Here is an 18255-nt window from a genome sequence, read left to right as displayed (position 1 = left end):
CAAAAAATTTTGGAACTAAACAAGACCAATGTTCCTATTTAATTTTGCAAAAAGTTTAGGGCCAAAATAGTTTGGACATGTTTACTTCCAAAATGCAAAATAGCAAAAAAATTTATATTTTGCCCAAAATATTTTGGAAATAAACAAGACCTTACTCAAATGCAAATGGTTTTATTTTGGCGTACTCAGCCCGGCCCACCGGCATGTATTATAACTAGTAGGAGTGGCGCGCCCTTGCGCGCCAGTGCGGACTAAGTATAGGTTAAGATTAATAAGAATGGACTTTAGAAATATATATGTCGGATAGTAGAAGGGAATATACATCACGGTAAGACATAAGTGGGGAGATCACATAAGTATACATGACATAGAGTACTTCTGTGAGGGATAGGCTATAGATGTAGTACATTAGAAAATTTAGTAAGTATGAGTGGACTTTGTTCACTGCGTGATATTGCTGTTACAAAAGGTTGGCATCACATTGGATTTTTTTCCCTTTTTTTCCGTTCATGTGGTGCCGAAGGTAAGATTGCTTAGTCTGCTTTGCAGTAACTGCGGTATAATTCCCAACCTGGTTCGTAGCCATCAGAATTGCGTTGTGGTGTAACTGTAGAAGTGTTTGTATAATTATAAACATGTTGTATTACTTGGATCTTAACAATGTTGGATGTTAATAGATGTAGGAAAGCATGGAAAAGCATTTTGTTTATTGGAAGTAGTATGCACGTACCATCATAATCTGAAATGTGGTTTGATGATTCTGTAGAAACATATACACAGGATAAGTGTTGGTGTATTGATAATGGTAAATGTGTGCTGAATTTATGATGGGGCATGTACCTCTGAGTTCCGAAGTAGTTTCATTACCGTGACGTGTTTAGTAGAATGGACGCACCTTCGCACGCCCAGGAAGCTGCACGTTGGGGGCAATAGAGTAAAATTATTCTTGAGGACACCATTCTATTCATAACAGATAACCAAATATATGTGGAACTGTGTTTGTCCTCTATAATTTGCTCACAAAATAGGAGAATAATCTGCACTACAAATAAAAAGACCAAGCCATAAACTAAGTAACTCCAGCTTTATTCTTTTGCACTATGTTATATTGGCACCATAAAATGCAATGAGGCAATTGTAGTCTGCAGTATCCAATTGGGTGTGGGGTGTGCTTCTGGGTACATCTCCTTGAGAAATGGGGAAGCTGCTTCATGCTGCCATCCTTCTATGGCCACTAGGTTGGGGAGTGAAAATAAAGGGTACAATTTTTTAAAAAAAAACTGAAGGCGATTGAGGCTTTAGGCTATGAAATGAAACAACCAGTTGTATATGTCAACCAATATCTCTAAAACTTAAACCATTGAATAAGACTTCTGAAAACAGGGCAGCAACTAAGCTGCATCAAAATTCAGAAATAAAAGCAGGAAAACAAACCTTTGAAAAATGAGTGATTTAGCAAGTACTCATTCATTAAAAAAACTTCTTACATCAGTAATTTTTAAAGACAAGAGGTGAGGATAAATAGCTGAAAATTAAAGGTGAGACAAATCAACAGGTAAACTTTGTAGTGCAAAGCATTCAATATATATTTAAATTATTGATCTCTAAATTTGTTGGTAACTATACGTACTATACCAAGTAGTGAAGGTTGATTTGGATGATGATTCGTTTACGCTACCTGGACGATGATTAAATACACTTCAATGTTTGTCAGGTGTTAAGGCTTCATATCCATCTATATAAAATGGACGCAATATATCCAAAAGTATGACACAACAGCTCTCTTAGGTCCAACGCTCTGAGGAACAGAGCGGTATCATTGAATTTGACAAACAAAAGAACACTCAATTTGGTAAACCAAAAGAAAACTATGTATCCTTTTTCTCTGGTTTGGCAACAACAGGTTAATTGTCACTACAAATAGGCTCTAGGAGGAACTAACTGTGGAGAAACAACCCTATGTATCTTGTAAGTGTGGCAAGATCAATGGTAAAGTTCAGAAAAACAAAGCAAATGTTCAGAGCTAGCAATTATAGTAACTGGTGACAACAATTCACCCACTATTGCTTGAAACCATTTATAGTTATCATTCAACAACATGGAACTCGAAAGTGAAGCTACATGTTTTTTAATGACTTGTAAGTTTAAATCATATCAAAGCCACCCATGCTTTATTCTATAATTATTTGTCACCGAGAAACACAGTGGCAGCAGGACAGGTAGACGACTATTTCTGTGAGAAATCTATTCACAAGGATCCATCTCATCAAAGCATGATATGGAGGACATAAGTTTCATTTACAACTTGTAACAACTCAGATCGGTCAACCATAGCCAATTCTTTAAAAGTAACCTCTCCAGTTCTCCCCTACACGATATCTAATGACTAAAAGAAACAAAATTTGTTGTAGAGATGGAGCAATCGTGTTAACCTGATGCAAGATCTTGGGCTTGCTGCCAAATTCCACCAACGACTAAGACATGCTGAGCGACCGTGGTTGTAGGCAGATGCCAAAGCCTCTAAAAATAATGAGGCCTTCATGGGTGCAGCAGTCCTCCCAACTCAGACCCATCTACATAGATGAAAGATGAAGTCAAGATGTAACCTAATAGTCATTTAGAATATGTTGTCTGCCTTATATTGGCTGAGAATAATATAGTTTGTAGATGAATGAAAAGGAAATATATTGCCTATCAAAAATGAGTATATAAGCACATGTCTGAGGGCAAAATTAAGGGATATGCATCTCAACAATATCGTTCTGCATTTTTAGGTTGGTTCATTGTCAATACCCATATAGCCTGTTAATCTCAGGTGGACCTGTTAAGTGATTTCTTTGTTTAAAAATACATGTGTATTTATTTTATCTAGAGGGGCCTAGAAAATGTTTTTATATTTTTATTCTTAGGGAGCCGACACTTATTAGGGAAAACCTGTAATGAAAGAAATATGACACCATCATAGGGATGCTGCAATGAAGTGAATACAAACTGGAAATAAATGCACAACTTTAACTATTTAAGCCAGAGGTCATAAGGTAATGGGTATGCACCAACGGCGAAAAAAAACATCAAGATCGTCATATTAGTGGTTGTGTTGACAGGGAACGCCACCCTTTAACTGCAGCACGAAAAGGTTAGAAATTAGCACCGACACGCTATAGTATTCAGTGACAAAAAATAATGAATTATTTAGGTATAGAAACAGATGTGTGTATTTTTCGGCTATGGAAAAAAGAAGGTTATGGATAGGCTAACAAAATTACAATCTGGAAGCTATGAAGACAGGTAAAGAACATAGCATTTAGGCATGACTAAGAAATCGCGGAGCTACTACAATGAAAGAGAAGTAATAAAAGAATACAAACACACCGACGATTTAGTAATGAAGGTTGGAACCATCGAGTGGAACACAAAGATTGCATGAACGTACGTACACACATGAAAGATGAAGAAACTTTAAGAATGAACAGTAAAACAGGGAAAGAGGATCAGAACCTAAAGAACAAATAAGAAGATAGCTGAGGAATTGCCGAGGATCAAAAATCAGCATAAAGTATCAAACAAGGGCTGCACAAAAAGTACATTAATATAATTAGTGTTAGAATGCAGGAACCAGAAAAATAGGCAATTTACTGACCAACTACAGAAATGGTAGTAACAAATATAATTCAGTCACCGCAGGGAAGGAAGAACAAAAATCATAACGCTAAAAACTGAGCAGATATAATAATTTTAGAACCCAAAAAAAGAGTAGGATGAAAACGTAACCTGATGGACGATCTGTGTTGTAGCCCTGAATGTAGGCCCTGAAAAATAAATCTAAAATCAGCAAGTGGAAAAAAGCAGAATCATTAGAATGGGGAAAGATTACATGTCTTTATGTAAGGTCCTAAAATAAATCAAATTATATGCAAATCGGGTGTATGGTGATCCTTGATCCGTCTCATGCACCATCTCATTTGAGAAATCGTTAGAATCACCATGTGAAAGAAATAAGAATATGTAGAAATCTATTTAACAACTTCTGTTTTGATATATGAGTATAAGCAGGAAAAAGCAAAGATTCTAATGTGTGTACATGACATATCATTTTATTTCCAGCACCATTGCCCATGGTCAGGCTTAACAGATGCCAATTATATTTTGGAAAAAGACATTTGTTTCTAGCATTATTGGCATGGACATAGGGTCAACAAAAAAAAATGCAAAGTAGCAATGCCTTGAAAATATGATCAGGTGTATCAGAAACATCCCACAGGTACTGTCATATGATCAAATTTGGAATAAGTACATCATCCGCAACTGCATATATATGCTCGGACTAAAATAAATAAAGAGTACCATAGGCACATACTTATGTATACTGAAAAGATTGCGATAGCAGTACAGTGCATTGAGACATGCTGAGATTCAGAGGGCACATGCTATGAAAACCAACGGTAAGAAATGAATCATTAGACTCCAGCTGTGTAACAGTGCAAACCCAATAGGATATGAAATATAGTGAATACACAAGCTCCTTCGTTAATGCCAAAAGAGATTAATACTGGATTTGTATACATGGCTTTGAAACTACATGGAGTCAATATCTTACCATAGGAGCAGCCTATATCCATAAGTCGAGCAGCCAGATTGATAATGAGTCTTGCTAGATGTGTCCCAATCTAACAGAAGACAACAACATGGAAGCACATATTTTTAGAAGTTGTAGAAACTGAAATAGCATAACACTAGATGTATGCAGGAGCAGCTGAGAATAAATTTAACACCACTAAAGAACAATAGATGGGAAGATGTTGTTTTTGTCATGGAAATATTATACATGCAGCTTTTATTTAGGTAATAATTCAAAGTGTGTGAAGTACTGCATGTGCATATAATGTAACATAATTCATAAAAAATTCTGGAAAACAAAATCAAACTTACATGTAGACACCTATTTATTTAGCATCAAGAGCATAACACATGGCGGCAACACGGTAGATTGTGTCGTATTAAAAAATAGCTCTAAATACCTTTCAGTATCCTGCATGATCTTAGAAGATGTAGTAGAGAAAGGAAAAAGATTGCATCACTGTTAGTTTTGGATGGAACCCAAAAAACAACTATGTGCATAAAACATATTAATATACCAAAGGCATTAGGTGAACTCGACATGGCAGTCTATAGCCACTGCTTGCAGCACGACGCGTGCAGCCTGCAGCCTGCCGGCAATTGACATCAGGCAAATAGGAAAATAGATCGAGGCCCGACATAGTGCTTAGGGTTTCGCTAAGCTGAGGAGCTCACGGTCTCCGACGGCCGCGGCATCGAGGAGCCCTGTGGAGGGTACAGAAGGGGAGAAGGAGAGAGGAAACAGAGAGGGGAGCACCATCGCGCCGGTCGCCGCCAAGCTTGGCCCTCCTGCTGCGCCAGCATACCAAGCTTAGGGTTTGGCCAGCTAGGGTTTCGGCCACAGGAGGAGTGAAGGCGTCCCGACAGGAGGAGGCACCGAGGAGGCCGCACGAAGGATGGAGGAGAGGGAGGAGGTCGTCGGGCCTCACCTGCGTTGCCGCGCCATCTGGAAGCCTCGCCGTCGCCTGGTGCCCACGCCGCCGCCGCCGGAGGAAAGGGGAAAAAGGAGGAGGAGGAGGAGGAGGAGGAGGCGAAGGAGGAGGCGGTGGCGGAGGACGACGGCGGCCACGGCACGCCAATCGCCGTCGCGTTCGGCCTGGTGGCGGTGTCGGAGTCGGAGAGAGCGAGAAGTTTCCCGTCTCCGTTTGTCTCTTTTTTTTTTGCAGACACGAGGGGGCTGCTTATATTTGGAGATGGCCTTGACGATGTGGACCAATAGAAATCTGCAGGGATGAGATGGCGCTGGCGTGGACGAATCAGAGAATTTCAGGCGACGTGGCCGGTCTCCCTGCGCAGGGCGTGCCTCCGGATTGTTAGGTTAAATTTGCGTGGCCCACCAATCATACAGTAACACCCAACACCCTATCTCCAGCACCGTACTCATCCACCCAGCAGCCGCCACACAGACTCAGTACTCAGCGCCGCTTGTCGAGATCTCAGGGTGGCTCTTCTCCATCATCGCTGTGAGCTCACTGGGGTAGCCGTCTTTGCCGCTGCCGGCCTGCCAGCCCACCACCGTCGCTCCCCTCGTGTCTCCTCTCCCTTTCGCCTCACTCTCTGTCTTCAACTTTCCTATCGTTTCCTTCCTCTTCTCAAATCCACAAGCAGTGGCAGAGGGCTTAGGGCGGCGGGATCTTGACATGGGTGACAGAGCAATCCGGCGTGGGCGTCGGCTGTGGTGCATGTGGCGGGCGGATCCCAATGGCGGCAGTTTCTGAATCCCGGCATGAGCGACGACGGTGGTTGCGGCGGATTCTCGGCATGCGCGCATCGGCGCCGGCGACAGCAGCAGGATCCCACGCTTCTTTGCAGGGATGAGATCCAGGTGAATCCCCACTCTTCCTTCCTCGTGTTGTCTCTCTGTGTCAAGATTCGGTGACCTTGCATTCAATCTCGATTGAAGTGCATGGTTCCTGGGATTAGGTTGGGGAACTGAGGCACAAGATCTGGTGCAGCAAGGGGCAAGCCAGATCTCATCCTCAGCTATCACCACTACAGACCAGGTTTTGGTATTTACGATTCTTGTGTGGTAGGTAATGCTAGCTCTGGTTAAAGAAGCCACACATGTGCAATTCAGCAGGCACTTTACTGCCTAGTGCTTAGTGCCTACCTGTGAATATGTTATCTGTTTGCAAAGTGGAGTAGAGACAAATGATTATGTATAAATTTCTTTAAATGACATGGATGAGAAAAATAGAGGAACAATAACAATTATATATAGTTGTGAAGCAAAAGCTTATATAATAATTGTTTGTTGCAGAAAATGGATTTCTGACATGGAGTTATCCTTTGGCATCACCTTTACTTTTAAGTTTCTAATAACAGCAGTTCCTCCCATTTCTTCTTTATTTATTTGGTACCAACTAAGTTGGTTTAGGGGGCACAATGTTTACTTATTTCCATTATTGTTTCATGCAGGAAGGGACGGTAAAATTATAAGGCTGAACAGCTCTTAGACGGGAAGGCTAAAAAGACAACTCTACAGTTACTGGGTTAGCTTAGAAACCTGATTATATGCATGCTTTCATGTACAAGTAGGTGAGTGAGCTTTGTTGCAATCTTTTTTCTTATCTTATGGCTTGAATTCATCCGATACTGCACCTATGAAATGGCACAGGTAGATTAGAAGGAGCAGTTGCATTAGAAATTTGTAATACAACTAGTTATTGTAATCTTTGGATCTAATTACTCTACACCTACAATATAGCCCTACCAAAATAAGTGACGCCAAAACATGAAGCTTCTGCATTTTGCAATATCCCTTTCTGATTACTCGAGCGTTGCCAAGACAAATCTTTATTTATTTGCTAAATGTGTCTGTACTTTTTTACTATCTTTTTGCTCAATGATAGGCAATCTCCTGCGGTTGGGTGATATCAGAGGCTATCAGTCAATGGCCTGCGTGCGTCTATACAAGGCTGGTGGCCATGCCAAGGAAAGGTCAGCTACAGAACATGTGCCAAGCGAGGAGCATATGTCATCCATGCATCGCTACTTGTTGTCAGGTCTGCCTTACTGTCTGAACTTTATGGTTTTGTTTCCTAAATCCTAACCATTCATATTTGTGTGTTCTATGGTACGATCAAGTGCAATTGTGCCCATCCATATAACAAATATCTTGTTTACATCTAGGCTATTTTACTGAACTCGTGTCATTTACTGAACTTACTACAGTATTGTCTAGCGGCGGAGGCAAGGTTGGCACAGTGGCTGGTGTGGTTCTTATGCAGGAAAGGTGTGTGGCAGCAACTCTCGCAGCAGCAAGTAGGTTCCTCACGTGCACCATCACCGGCTTTCCTCACTTGCATCACAGGGACTTCCTTGCCTACACCCCTCTCCACCATAACTGCAAGGCATAGGATGGTGCCCATGGCCTAGATGTCCAGCAGACACAGATTTTGGGCAACTGTGTAGCTGACCATGGTAAATCATTTGTTTATTTCTGCAATATTATCTAGCCATGGTTAAGCTTAATAGTTAGTATTGTTATGTTTGAACAAATTCCATACTATTTTGATATATCTAGAAGAGGGGCGTAGCTTGCCCTTTTTAGAAATGTTTCTAGCTTAGTAGTTGGGATTGAAAGGAAGCCTTGACCTCGGTTTTCAACTTTTGTTTAGTTCTTGAAAGGACCGGGAAATAAATGCTGAAATTGTGAGCAAGGCCTGAGATAGCTAGTAACACAATCTTTATTTTTCATGTGTTAATGTACTGTGCAATGTTTATCCCATTGGGTCCTAGCTTAAAACCAGAATGTTGATATTGGATTTAACTGTGGATTTCAGGCATGTAGTTCTGGGAGGTACAGTAAGCATCATGCTTGATGGTGTCAAAAAGCCATGGGAGTCCTCATGGAAGATAGATTAAAAGGCATGGAGCGGTCAGATGTGTTCCTGGTCTGTAGTTTTTAGGTTTGTAGGAGTGGGGTTGCTATGGTGTACATGCTTAGCCTTCTTTAGAGTGAACTCTTTAGAAGTTCATGTGCTGTGTGATAGGTGACTCATAGAATTTATCCAAAGTATAATTGTACAAATGTTGACTTCAATGAAATATATGAGATATGTTTGTACAATTATGTGACGTGTAATGTGAACATGTATGGATGTTAAACAAGTCTATAGTTATATGATTAATGTGAAATTAGTATTATACAAAATTGTGCCAGTTCATAGCGACTGGTCATTGGTTGCTAAAAAGTTTGATATCCTCAAACCATTGGTCGCTAAAACATGTGGCAGATCATTGGTCGCTATAAATATTTGCGTCAACCAATCGGTTGCTATAAATCTTGTCGGTCGCTATAGACTTATAGCGACGCCACTTACAACGACTTATACATCGGTCGCTATAAACTTATAGTGACCAATCATCGGTCGCTATAACGGCTTATAGCGACTCTTTTAGAGTCGCTATAGTTTGGCTGTGGTATAGTGAATGCCCAACTCTAAGGCAAAAGATAATAGTTGCGCCTCTATAGTGGCCAATGCTAGTAGTGGCGCCTCTATAAAGACATCAATTTCTTTATAAATATACAATACTTCCAATCATGCAATGCAATGCATGACTTCACTTCTACCCACGTGTCTCAAGAAAAGTGAGTGCACACTACAACCACATTTCTTATCTCAACGTGCATTGTTGCACCGGCACTTACCGCAATCTGGCTACGGTTTCTTCAAATGCGAAAAGTGTAGATGTAATGTTGCAATCTATGCACTTCACATACTTTGTAATTCATAATTCTTAATTTAGAGAGTAAAACACCACAAGCTATGAAAATAGCATACTTGAAAGTAAATAAACAACTTCAAATTTAGACTATCTGGCTAGTGTGAGGTACGTGAAAATCACCTTCTTAAAACCATCATATCTCCTAAAATATAGAGGTTATGAGGGTGATCTTGGTGTCAAGAGAAAGATATCAAAGTCCTCTAGTACTTTGCCGAAAATGGAAAAAATTATTAAGGCCACTAAGATACCAATTTTAGAACATGGACGGGATTAATTTTGGGAATTACTTCCACTAAACCCTTTCTAATTAGATTACTCGATACACAAAACTTGATAGAAAGAAGTGGATTAGAATTTGATAAATCACCTAGAATAACAACAACGAGCATGACGACAAGCCCTAGTGATCCACTCCTCCCTTCCTTCCTCTTCTCCATCTCATGGTGGTCCTTGTCACTATGACTAGGTCGTTGTTCCGATCTATGTCGTACGCAGTACATCCATCATGAATAGTGAGGGAATAAGAAATTGAGGGCAAAAACAGGAATAGAAGATGATGCCTAACCCATTTTCAAAAAAAAAAACTGCACCACAGATGATACCAACCTTACTTAAACTCTAACTTGTTTCTTTCCTCTTCTCCCTTCTCCGAATTCTTTCTCCCTTGCGTGTTGTGGAAGGGACAGCTAGGTTTGGTGGACGATGGGTACCACAGAAATGAAGTAGGATCGGACTCTCGTATCTCGTCCATGAATACACTGACGGTCTCCGAAACTAACTAGGAGCTGATCACGGCAATAGGAAAAAATGAATAGGCCAACTATTGTACCTGAGATGGTACTGTAGCGCTATGGTACGTAATAAGTATCATATTAGATTAATTATTGTATACATTTTAATAATACATTAATTTGGAGATACAAAAATGTCACTGTTATTGTTATTTTTTATAAATTTAGTCAAACTTAAGGAAGTTTGACCACACTTTATAAAGTGACAGACGAGAAGTAGATCACGTAATGTCTTCCGAGTGAAGATTTCTTAGGAATATAGTGAGTCTCTTATACACAGGTACTCCCTCCGTATAGAATTTAGATATCACTTTGGACAAGGTTTAGGTCAAATATTGAGAATATAAATCATCAATAACTTTTAAATTATTGAGTTTGTAAATGTGAAAGTTATATGAATAGATTTATCTTGAAAAATATACTTTCATAAAAGTATACGTATATCACTTTTTTCTAAATATTTTTATAAAAATAAGAGGTCACAGTTGTGTTTTGGAGACCGTGTCGCTGTCCTAAACGACATCTAAATCCTATATGGAGGGAGTAAAAGCACTCCCAATATAGAAACCACTATAGTTTCTATGGACATTAATTATACTGTCACCTAAGTATTTTTGCTAATGTGGCAGTTGTAGTTATTGAAGAGAGAGAGAGCGCGAAAATCTTAGAAACTGGGTCTAAGTTAGAAACCATGTCTACACGAGATTTAAGACATGAAGGAATGTGATTGGTAGAGAATGGAGAGAGAATGTACGTGATTGGATAAAAAATTGTTTCGTAGAAACTATCCATTGTGACATGGTTTCTAATATATATAGTGTCTATACAAATTAATAAGTATAGAAATTATATGTAGTTTCTAGCATTGGGACTGTCCTAGTTGGTATCTACCTCGGGGTTGACACAGGGAAAGCTAGTTGTTGGACGCTGCACTGCTGGAGGATCACTCTAAGACTCAAAAAGTTCTAAGGCCACTCTCAATGCGATTTCATTAGAGTTTTATGGACATTAAATATACTGATGTGGCACTGTATTAATGAAGTGGGAGATGATAAGAGTTTCATGGGAGCAAAGAGATCGAGTTTCATCCCTCATAAAACTCTTTTGCACTATTTTCAAAATCAGATAGGTTAAAAACTGAGACATGAAATTCTACATTGAGACTGACCTAATTTTCTTGATGAAAGCACATGGTGGATAAACAGAGAACCAATATTCTGCTTATCTTGTGGAGTGAGAAACCACCACCACAATTATACAACTCGTAAACGACTGACAGAGCCCACCTCCAAACTCTGCGAGCTCTTACGTGTACTGTACATTTGAACATGTTCTGAACCATGCATGTGTATTGCAACGATATGCTGTGTATATGTACATATATATACTCCCTCCGTCCCAAAATAAGTGTCGTTTTCGCTTCCCAAGAAATAACTTTAACTAAATATATAGTAAAAAATATTAGTATTTATAGTATATAATTAGTATCATTAGAAAGATCTTTAAGTCTAGTTTTTTAACAAATTTATTTAGAGATATAAATATTGTATATATTTTCTACAAATCGAGTCAAACTTGTGGCCAAAAAACCCAAAACGACACTCTTTTTGGGACGGAGGAAGTATGTCCAAGCAGCAGGGGCGCCCATGCAGCCATGCTGATTGGTGTCCAAGACCCCAAGTTCTTCACATGCAGGACAGGCAGCAAAGTAGGGTGTGCCAGCATGCAATCACAATCAGCTGCTAGCTAGTACGTTGGTATACCTGGGCATCGGGCCGGCCCGGCCCGGCACGGCACGACAACGGGCCGGCACGACAACGGGCCGGCACGGCACGTTACTTAACGGGCCGAGGGGGCACGTCGTGCCCTGCGGGCCGTGCCTTACCGGCCTGCGTGCCTGACCTTCGGCCCAGGCACGGCACGGCGGGCCGTTTTGCGTACCGGGCTGGCCCGACAGGCACGGTAAAAATAGAGGGCCGGGCCAGCCCATAGCCCGTTGAAAGATAACATCTCAATAAATACATATTTAAAATCAGATTTCAAACATATTCATATTCATCAATCATCAGTTAGATACTTAGATAACAGATTCAAACACAGATGAGAGTTGACAGATGTAAATATCAAAATGAGCTGTTTGGTGCAATGCTGCCTCATTAAAAACCTACCTAGGTAAAACTCACCCTTGTGAGAAACCCTAGGCAGGAAAAAAGAGTGCAGCCAGCTCTAAATGTCTTAAGTCTTACTGTCTTAACAATATTACAGACCATTGTTCAAATGTTCAAATGAAAACTAAGTGAGTGAGGGTCACTACTCACTACCACTCTCAACTCACACAAAAGCACCAACACTCCCAGCAAACAAATGAAATGACCACCCCTCAGCCACCAGTACCCTCATCTGCAACTTCAGGTTCATCCAGGAACAAATTCTCAAAGGCATCTTCGATTTCCTTGTTATCAGCAGCTTGATGTTGCTCCCTCTTCTCTCCTAGCTCCCAGTCCTTCAACAAGGTTAGCATCTCCACATGTTCGGGTTTCAAGCTTCGGCGTCGTTCTTCTAGGATCCTTCCAGATAAACTGAAACAAGACTCTGAAGAACAGGTGGAAACAGGAACTGACATGATATCTCTGGCCATAATAGCCAGGATGGGATAGGTTAGTTTGTGATCACGCCACCATAGGATAATGTCAAAACCATCCTCATAAGAAGTTATGCAGTCGCTGTCCAAATAGCTTGCAAGTTCAGAAGCAGTAGATTGAGAAGAAGAACAGGCAGATGAAGGACCAGGTAGATCTGATCCTCCAAAAATTCTCCCCCAAGCCTGTTTTCTCTTACCTGTGACTGGGGTAGGACCAGCAACTCTTTGATTAGAGGATGCACCATACTTTCTCAAATATTTCTCAAACAATTTATGCAACTCAGTTTTCACATCAGCATAGTAAGCAGTGTAATCAGTACCACTACATTCATGAAGTAAATGGAGGACCCTTTGCATACCTCTGAGCTTAGCTCTAGGGTCAAGAATGAATGCAAATGAATATAACATAGGAATGTCTTCCAATACTTAAGAAACTTACTTTGCATAGGAAACACAAAGGCTCTCAGATTAAGATCTCTTTCACAAGCATGTAAATGAGTTGCAATCTCCAGAACATGGTGCAGAACAAGAGGACTGGTAGGACAATAAACACCAGATAGTGTAACAGTACATTCATAAAAGAGTTCCAGGAACTCCAATATTTTCTCAGCCACATGCCAATGAGCTTGAGACAACAGGGCACTACCATAATTTGAATTTATGAACACAGAAAATACTTCACGATAAGGAACCAAATGTTTAAGCATGAGATAAGTAGCATTCCATCTAACATCCATGTCTAAGCCAAATTTTCTAGGCCTCATACCTTTAGCTTCACAGTAGTTCTTAAACATAGCAACTCTTTGATTAGAGGAGTTCAAGAAATTAATTGCAGTTCTAAAGTCCTCTATATAAGGTTTGATTCTTTTTAGTGCAGATTTAACTATCAGATTAATAATGTGACAAGCACAACGTTGATGCACAAGACTGTAAGATCTATTAATAGGATCATCATCATCAGGTGCAGGGTCAGGACCAAGATAACCAGCAAACATGGGTGTCAAAGTTTCCATTGCCTTAGCATTGGAAGATGCATTATCTAAAGTGATAGAAAAGATCTTATCAATCAAGCCATATTCCTCAACCACAGATGCAATGGCAGCAGAAATGTTTTCACCATTATGCTTAACTTCAATCAACCTAAGACCTATAATCTTCTTTTGCGACTCCCAGTTAGAATTTACATAGTGAGCAACAACACATATGTAATCCTCCTTAGCATTACCAGACCATATGTCAGAAGTCAAAGCAACAGATGATGAAGCATGCACACAGTTCCTAATCATAGCACGACGTTCAGCAAATAACTTATCTAGATCTCTAGTGGTGGTTCTTCTAGATGATCTAACAAATCTTGGATTATGAGCACGAACAATGTATTCTTCAAATGCATCAGTGTCACCAAAACCAAGAGGAAGATCAAGCCTAGCAATCAATCTACACAGTTCAGTTCTAGCAACAGTAGGATCATAGTTCCAATTATGCAAAGCCCCATCAGAACTAAAAGCTAGTCGAGACTGAACCTTATTTTGCTAATCAAGTTTAGCAAGGCAACCTTTAGCGTGCCTAAGAATATGACCAGTACCAGCAGCAGATCTACCACTCAAAACTTTTTTACAAATCTTACAGATAGCTTTAACACGCACACGATTACCATTTATCATCTCAAAAACCTCATCAAATGTTTCCCAACACTTAGACCGTCGCTTACCACATGTACCAGAGGAAGGAGTAGCATTACCATCACCATTACCATTAACACCAGTGCTCATGGTGTGGGTGTTGGAGTCCACCGCATCGACGGGATCGACGTCGTTCACGGGAGGCTGTGACCCGCCGCCACCGGATGCGTCGACAAACACATCAAAGGGGTCACGGCCGTCATCGTCCCTCTCCGGGGACAGCCCAGCAGCGATGAAGTCGTCATTCCCTGTCCACTCGTCGCACGTCGTCGCCAAGGGGCCCTCGGCCGCGGACGACTGTACTCCTCCTCCTCCAGCACCATTCCTCAACGGTGCGTGGCCACGACTTGGCCGCGGTGCCATTGCCCTAGCCCGTCGTCCGTCTACGCCACCAAGGCTAGTTGACGACGAGGCATCGGCAACAGACCTGCAAAAAGAACAGATCTAGGGTTAGATTAGAATGGGGGAAAAGAAAAATGACGAAGAAGACGAGATCTAGGGTTAGATCTTACCTGCGCAACCGGAGCCCGGCGCCGGAGAAGACGAGATTAAGAAGGACGACGAGCGACTACGGAACGGAGACGGGGAGGCGGACTCACATGCTCATGGACAGGATAGAGGAAGAAGGGAGACAGATAGGGAGAGGGAGGCAGGGAGCAGGGAACTCAGGGAGAGAGGCAGAGAGCCGACGGCGACGGCGATGTCACCAGATCGAAGGACGACGGCGGCGAAGTAGTCGAGAGGAGGAGCCGACCTCTCGGATCCGATCTGAGAGAGAGAGTGCGAGGCTGCGCCTGCGCTGCGACTGGTGACTGCGAGTGCGAGGGCGACGGCCGACGACCGACGGTCGATGAGCGACGGCGGCGCGGCTGCGGTGGTGAGGGAGGACGAGCGACGGCGGCGCGGCTGCGGTGGGGATTAGGGTTAGGGTTTCGGGTGGGGAGACTGAGTGAGGCGGGCGAGCGCCGCGGGGGCCGGCCGGGCGGAAATTTATATGGAGGGGGGTCGGGGGGAGTGGAAGCCAGGGAGGCGCGCGGCGCGCCCTACTGGGCTGGCGGCCTGGCTGCTGGCGCCGGCCGGCCTGGTGGGGGAGCGGGCCGGTACCGGGCCTGCCATTATTTGGCGGGCCGGGCCGTGCCGGCCTGCGGGCCTGAAGTGCGGCCCAAGCACGGCCTGCACCCCCGTGCCGTGCCAGCCCGGGCCCAATGAACTTCGGGCCGTGCCGTGCTTGGGCCGGGCCAAAGTGACGGGCTTTGGGCCGTGCTAACGGGCTCGGGCTGCATGGCCAGGTATATACGTTGGACCGGACGACGCGCTCCCGTCGCTCACGGTCACGGGTGACAAAGCGCCAAACGACACATGCTCGCGCGTCACTTTTGCACCTATCGTGGCGTGCCGCCGGTCGGCTGCATATCATTATGCAGAGCTTCAGAGAGTGACCGTCCGCCGTCGTCGTCAAACTATTCTCTACTATATACTAGGGTTTCGCGGCCGTACGTATACGTACTAGATCCCCACGCATATATTCATGCATGTGAGTGAGAGATCTCTCTCGGGCCGAGGGCCCCGGCAACAACTTTAATTTGCGTGGCTGTGGAGTGTGCAGTGCAGTGTCGTCTATTGCAAATTTCCAATTACAAATGTCAGATAATATTCAGATACATTATACAGGAAGTACAAGACAACAAATCTTAGAATATATAAGTTACCAACACCTCTTACTTTTTATTCATGTAGTATGGTACTCGATCGTACGAACCTGTCATATATATAACTCTCACGCGTGATCTTAGTCCCATGAGTTGAGAAATTTAATCAAATAAGTAGCTAGTTTTATTTAAGATGGACAAGCATAAATTAAACCACAGCAGATAAAAAACAAGTGAACCAATGATCAAAGACATGCATGCATTGCATGCAACAACAATGTTTCTTCCAGCTCTCAATCATGACCGAGTTCATGCCTTTTCATGGCAAATAACGGGAATTATTAACAATCAACCATCACCCCCTCTTGCATCAAATCAAGCTTAACCAAAACATCAAGCTGCGAATCGACCGAGAGACCAAACTGAAAACACATCTAGAAAGTAGAAACCACAACAGAGACAAACAATAAACATGGGAAATGGTCGATCCATCGTCAATTAGCTGATCGACCTGCAGGTCCTCTTTCCTCTGCCGGATCGGAGCCCTTCAGCTAGCTAGGAACGAAGCAGACGACATCCTCTCATGTCGATCTCTCTTCAATCTCTACCGAACAAAGAATGCTAGCTCACTCCAGAACCCCTGCATTTTCACAGTCATCGATCAGAGTTAGCATGCATATGCCATTTGCAATTAATAATGGTACATGCAGATCTTGAGATGCATGCATATATATATAGCTACTGCTAGTGCTAGCTAGTCACACTTACATGTTCATGGATGCACATGCATGGGGGTTGCTAGCCAAATCGAGATCAGATGGTACAGGTGTAGCCCGGCGGCGGCGTCTTGCCGCAGGTGAGGAGGAGCTGGAGCGCCAGGGGCAGGTAGAGGTTGATGTTGAGGAGCTTGAGCTTGATGGTGGTGCACAGGCACACGGCCGCCTCCAGCTCCACCAGCCCCTCCAGCACCGGGCAGCACTTGTTCACCACCGGGTCGCCCAGGCCGATGTGCACCAGCCCGCCCAGCAGGTCTACGCACGCGCCCAGCTTCAGCGAGTCCGCCGGGCACGTCGGCGACGACGGCGTCGGGGTCGGGGTAGATGGCGGTGGCGGCGGCGGGCACGGCGTCGAGCTGCCGCCGCCTCCGCCGGGCGGGTAGGTCACGGGCGGACCGGTGACTGGGGGCGTCGTCGACGGCGGGCCGGTGATCGGAGGCGTGGTTGACGGAGGGCCGGTGATCGGCGGGTAGGTGACCGGTGGGCCGACGACCGGCGGCGTCGTCGGAGGGCCGGTAATCGGCGGGTAGGTCACCGGTGGCCCGACGACCGGCGGACGCGTGACCGGTGGGCCGATGATCGGCGGGTAGGTCACCGGTGGTCCGACGACCGGCGGACGCGTGACCGGCGGGCGCGTGACGGGGCCCTTGGGCGGGCCGACGACTGGCGGACGCGTGACCGGCGGGTAGGAGGGGCTCTTGGGCGGTTGCTGGTGCCCCGGCGCCGGGTACGCGGGGCCTTTGGGTGGCTTGGGGTTCTTGGGCTTCGGCGACGGCGACGGCGATGGGTGGGAGGGCTTGGTCTTGGGCGGGTGCGAGTGCGACGGCTTGGGCGCCTTGGGCTTGTCGCAGTCGCAGTCTACCTCGTTGTCTGGCTCTGGCAGCGAGAGGATGGGCGTCACGGCGGTGGAGAGCACCAGCAGCAGGGTGAGGAGGAACGGCCGGAGCTTCTTGCCGCTGGCCTCCATGGCGGCGGCTGCTAGCTAGCTAGTGTTACTAGAGGGCTGCAGGATCGGAGTGTGCACTCTAGGGTTTCGAGGTAGTGTAGTTTTATAGAAGAGTGTAAGGGACGCCCGTGAATGAACTCTAGCTAGGGTATCGACTACTAGTGGCCAGAAGCTAGCAGCCTGCTGGGTACTGTTGCTACTGCTCTGACCTCAGACCACTGGATGTGTACAAGTGTGGGAGTCACTGACGTAGTCAAGTGAATGTGATATGTGATATTGAGTGACTCAAAGTTTAATCCATGCGATCACGTGAACGTGTAGCAGTAGCCTCTTTAGTTGCTCGCATATGCCTAAGTGCCCTGGTCAGGCTCTGTGGATGCAACTTTAGTGCATTTGGATGTCCCGTTAGGCCTTGTTTAGTT

At 44.0% G+C, this 18255-nt stretch overlaps 1 protein-coding gene and 1 long non-coding RNA gene across 7 annotated transcripts; both read right to left on the bottom strand.

Moving 5' to 3' along the window:
* On the bottom strand, positions 227-5759 carry LOC110430890. Of its 6 annotated transcripts, XR_002448326.1 has the most exons (10): positions 5136-5759; positions 4930-5038; positions 4598-4667; positions 3772-3809; positions 3499-3570; positions 3054-3121; positions 2433-2573; positions 841-913; positions 731-760; positions 227-607 (listed from the first exon to the last, which is right to left on the bottom strand). It is a non-coding gene; the product is annotated as an uncharacterized LOC110430890 (long non-coding RNA). The 6 variants fall into 6 exon arrangements; XR_002448327.1 differs by having other exon boundaries at positions 3058-3121; positions 4930-5759; XR_002448328.1 differs by lacking the exon at positions 4930-5038 and having other exon boundaries at positions 5547-5759.
* On the bottom strand, positions 16354-17964 carry LOC8067707 (36.4 kDa proline-rich protein). The gene is made up of 2 exons (XM_002437293.2): positions 16880-17964; positions 16354-16751 (listed from the first exon to the last, which is right to left on the bottom strand). Exon 1 carries the CDS (start codon positions 17852-17854, stop codon positions 16925-16927), a length of 930 nt encoding a protein of 309 aa, XP_002437338.1. The 5' UTR covers positions 17855-17964; the 3' UTR covers positions 16354-16751; positions 16880-16924.

Source organism: Sorghum bicolor, chromosome 10 (assembly GCF_000003195.3).
Source record: "Sorghum bicolor cultivar BTx623 chromosome 10, Sorghum_bicolor_NCBIv3, whole genome shotgun sequence".
Taxonomy (NCBI): domain Eukaryota; kingdom Viridiplantae; phylum Streptophyta; class Magnoliopsida; order Poales; family Poaceae; genus Sorghum; species Sorghum bicolor.
The sequence above is the reverse complement of the archived record's forward strand: the minus strand, read 5'-3'. Positions and strand labels throughout refer to the sequence as shown.

Bases quoted from the DNA above. Each gene is read 5' to 3' on its own strand.
- LOC8067707 (XM_002437293.2), bottom strand. From the start codon at position 17,854: ATGGAGGCCAGCGGCAAGAAGCTCCGGCCGTTCCTCCTCACCCTGCTG.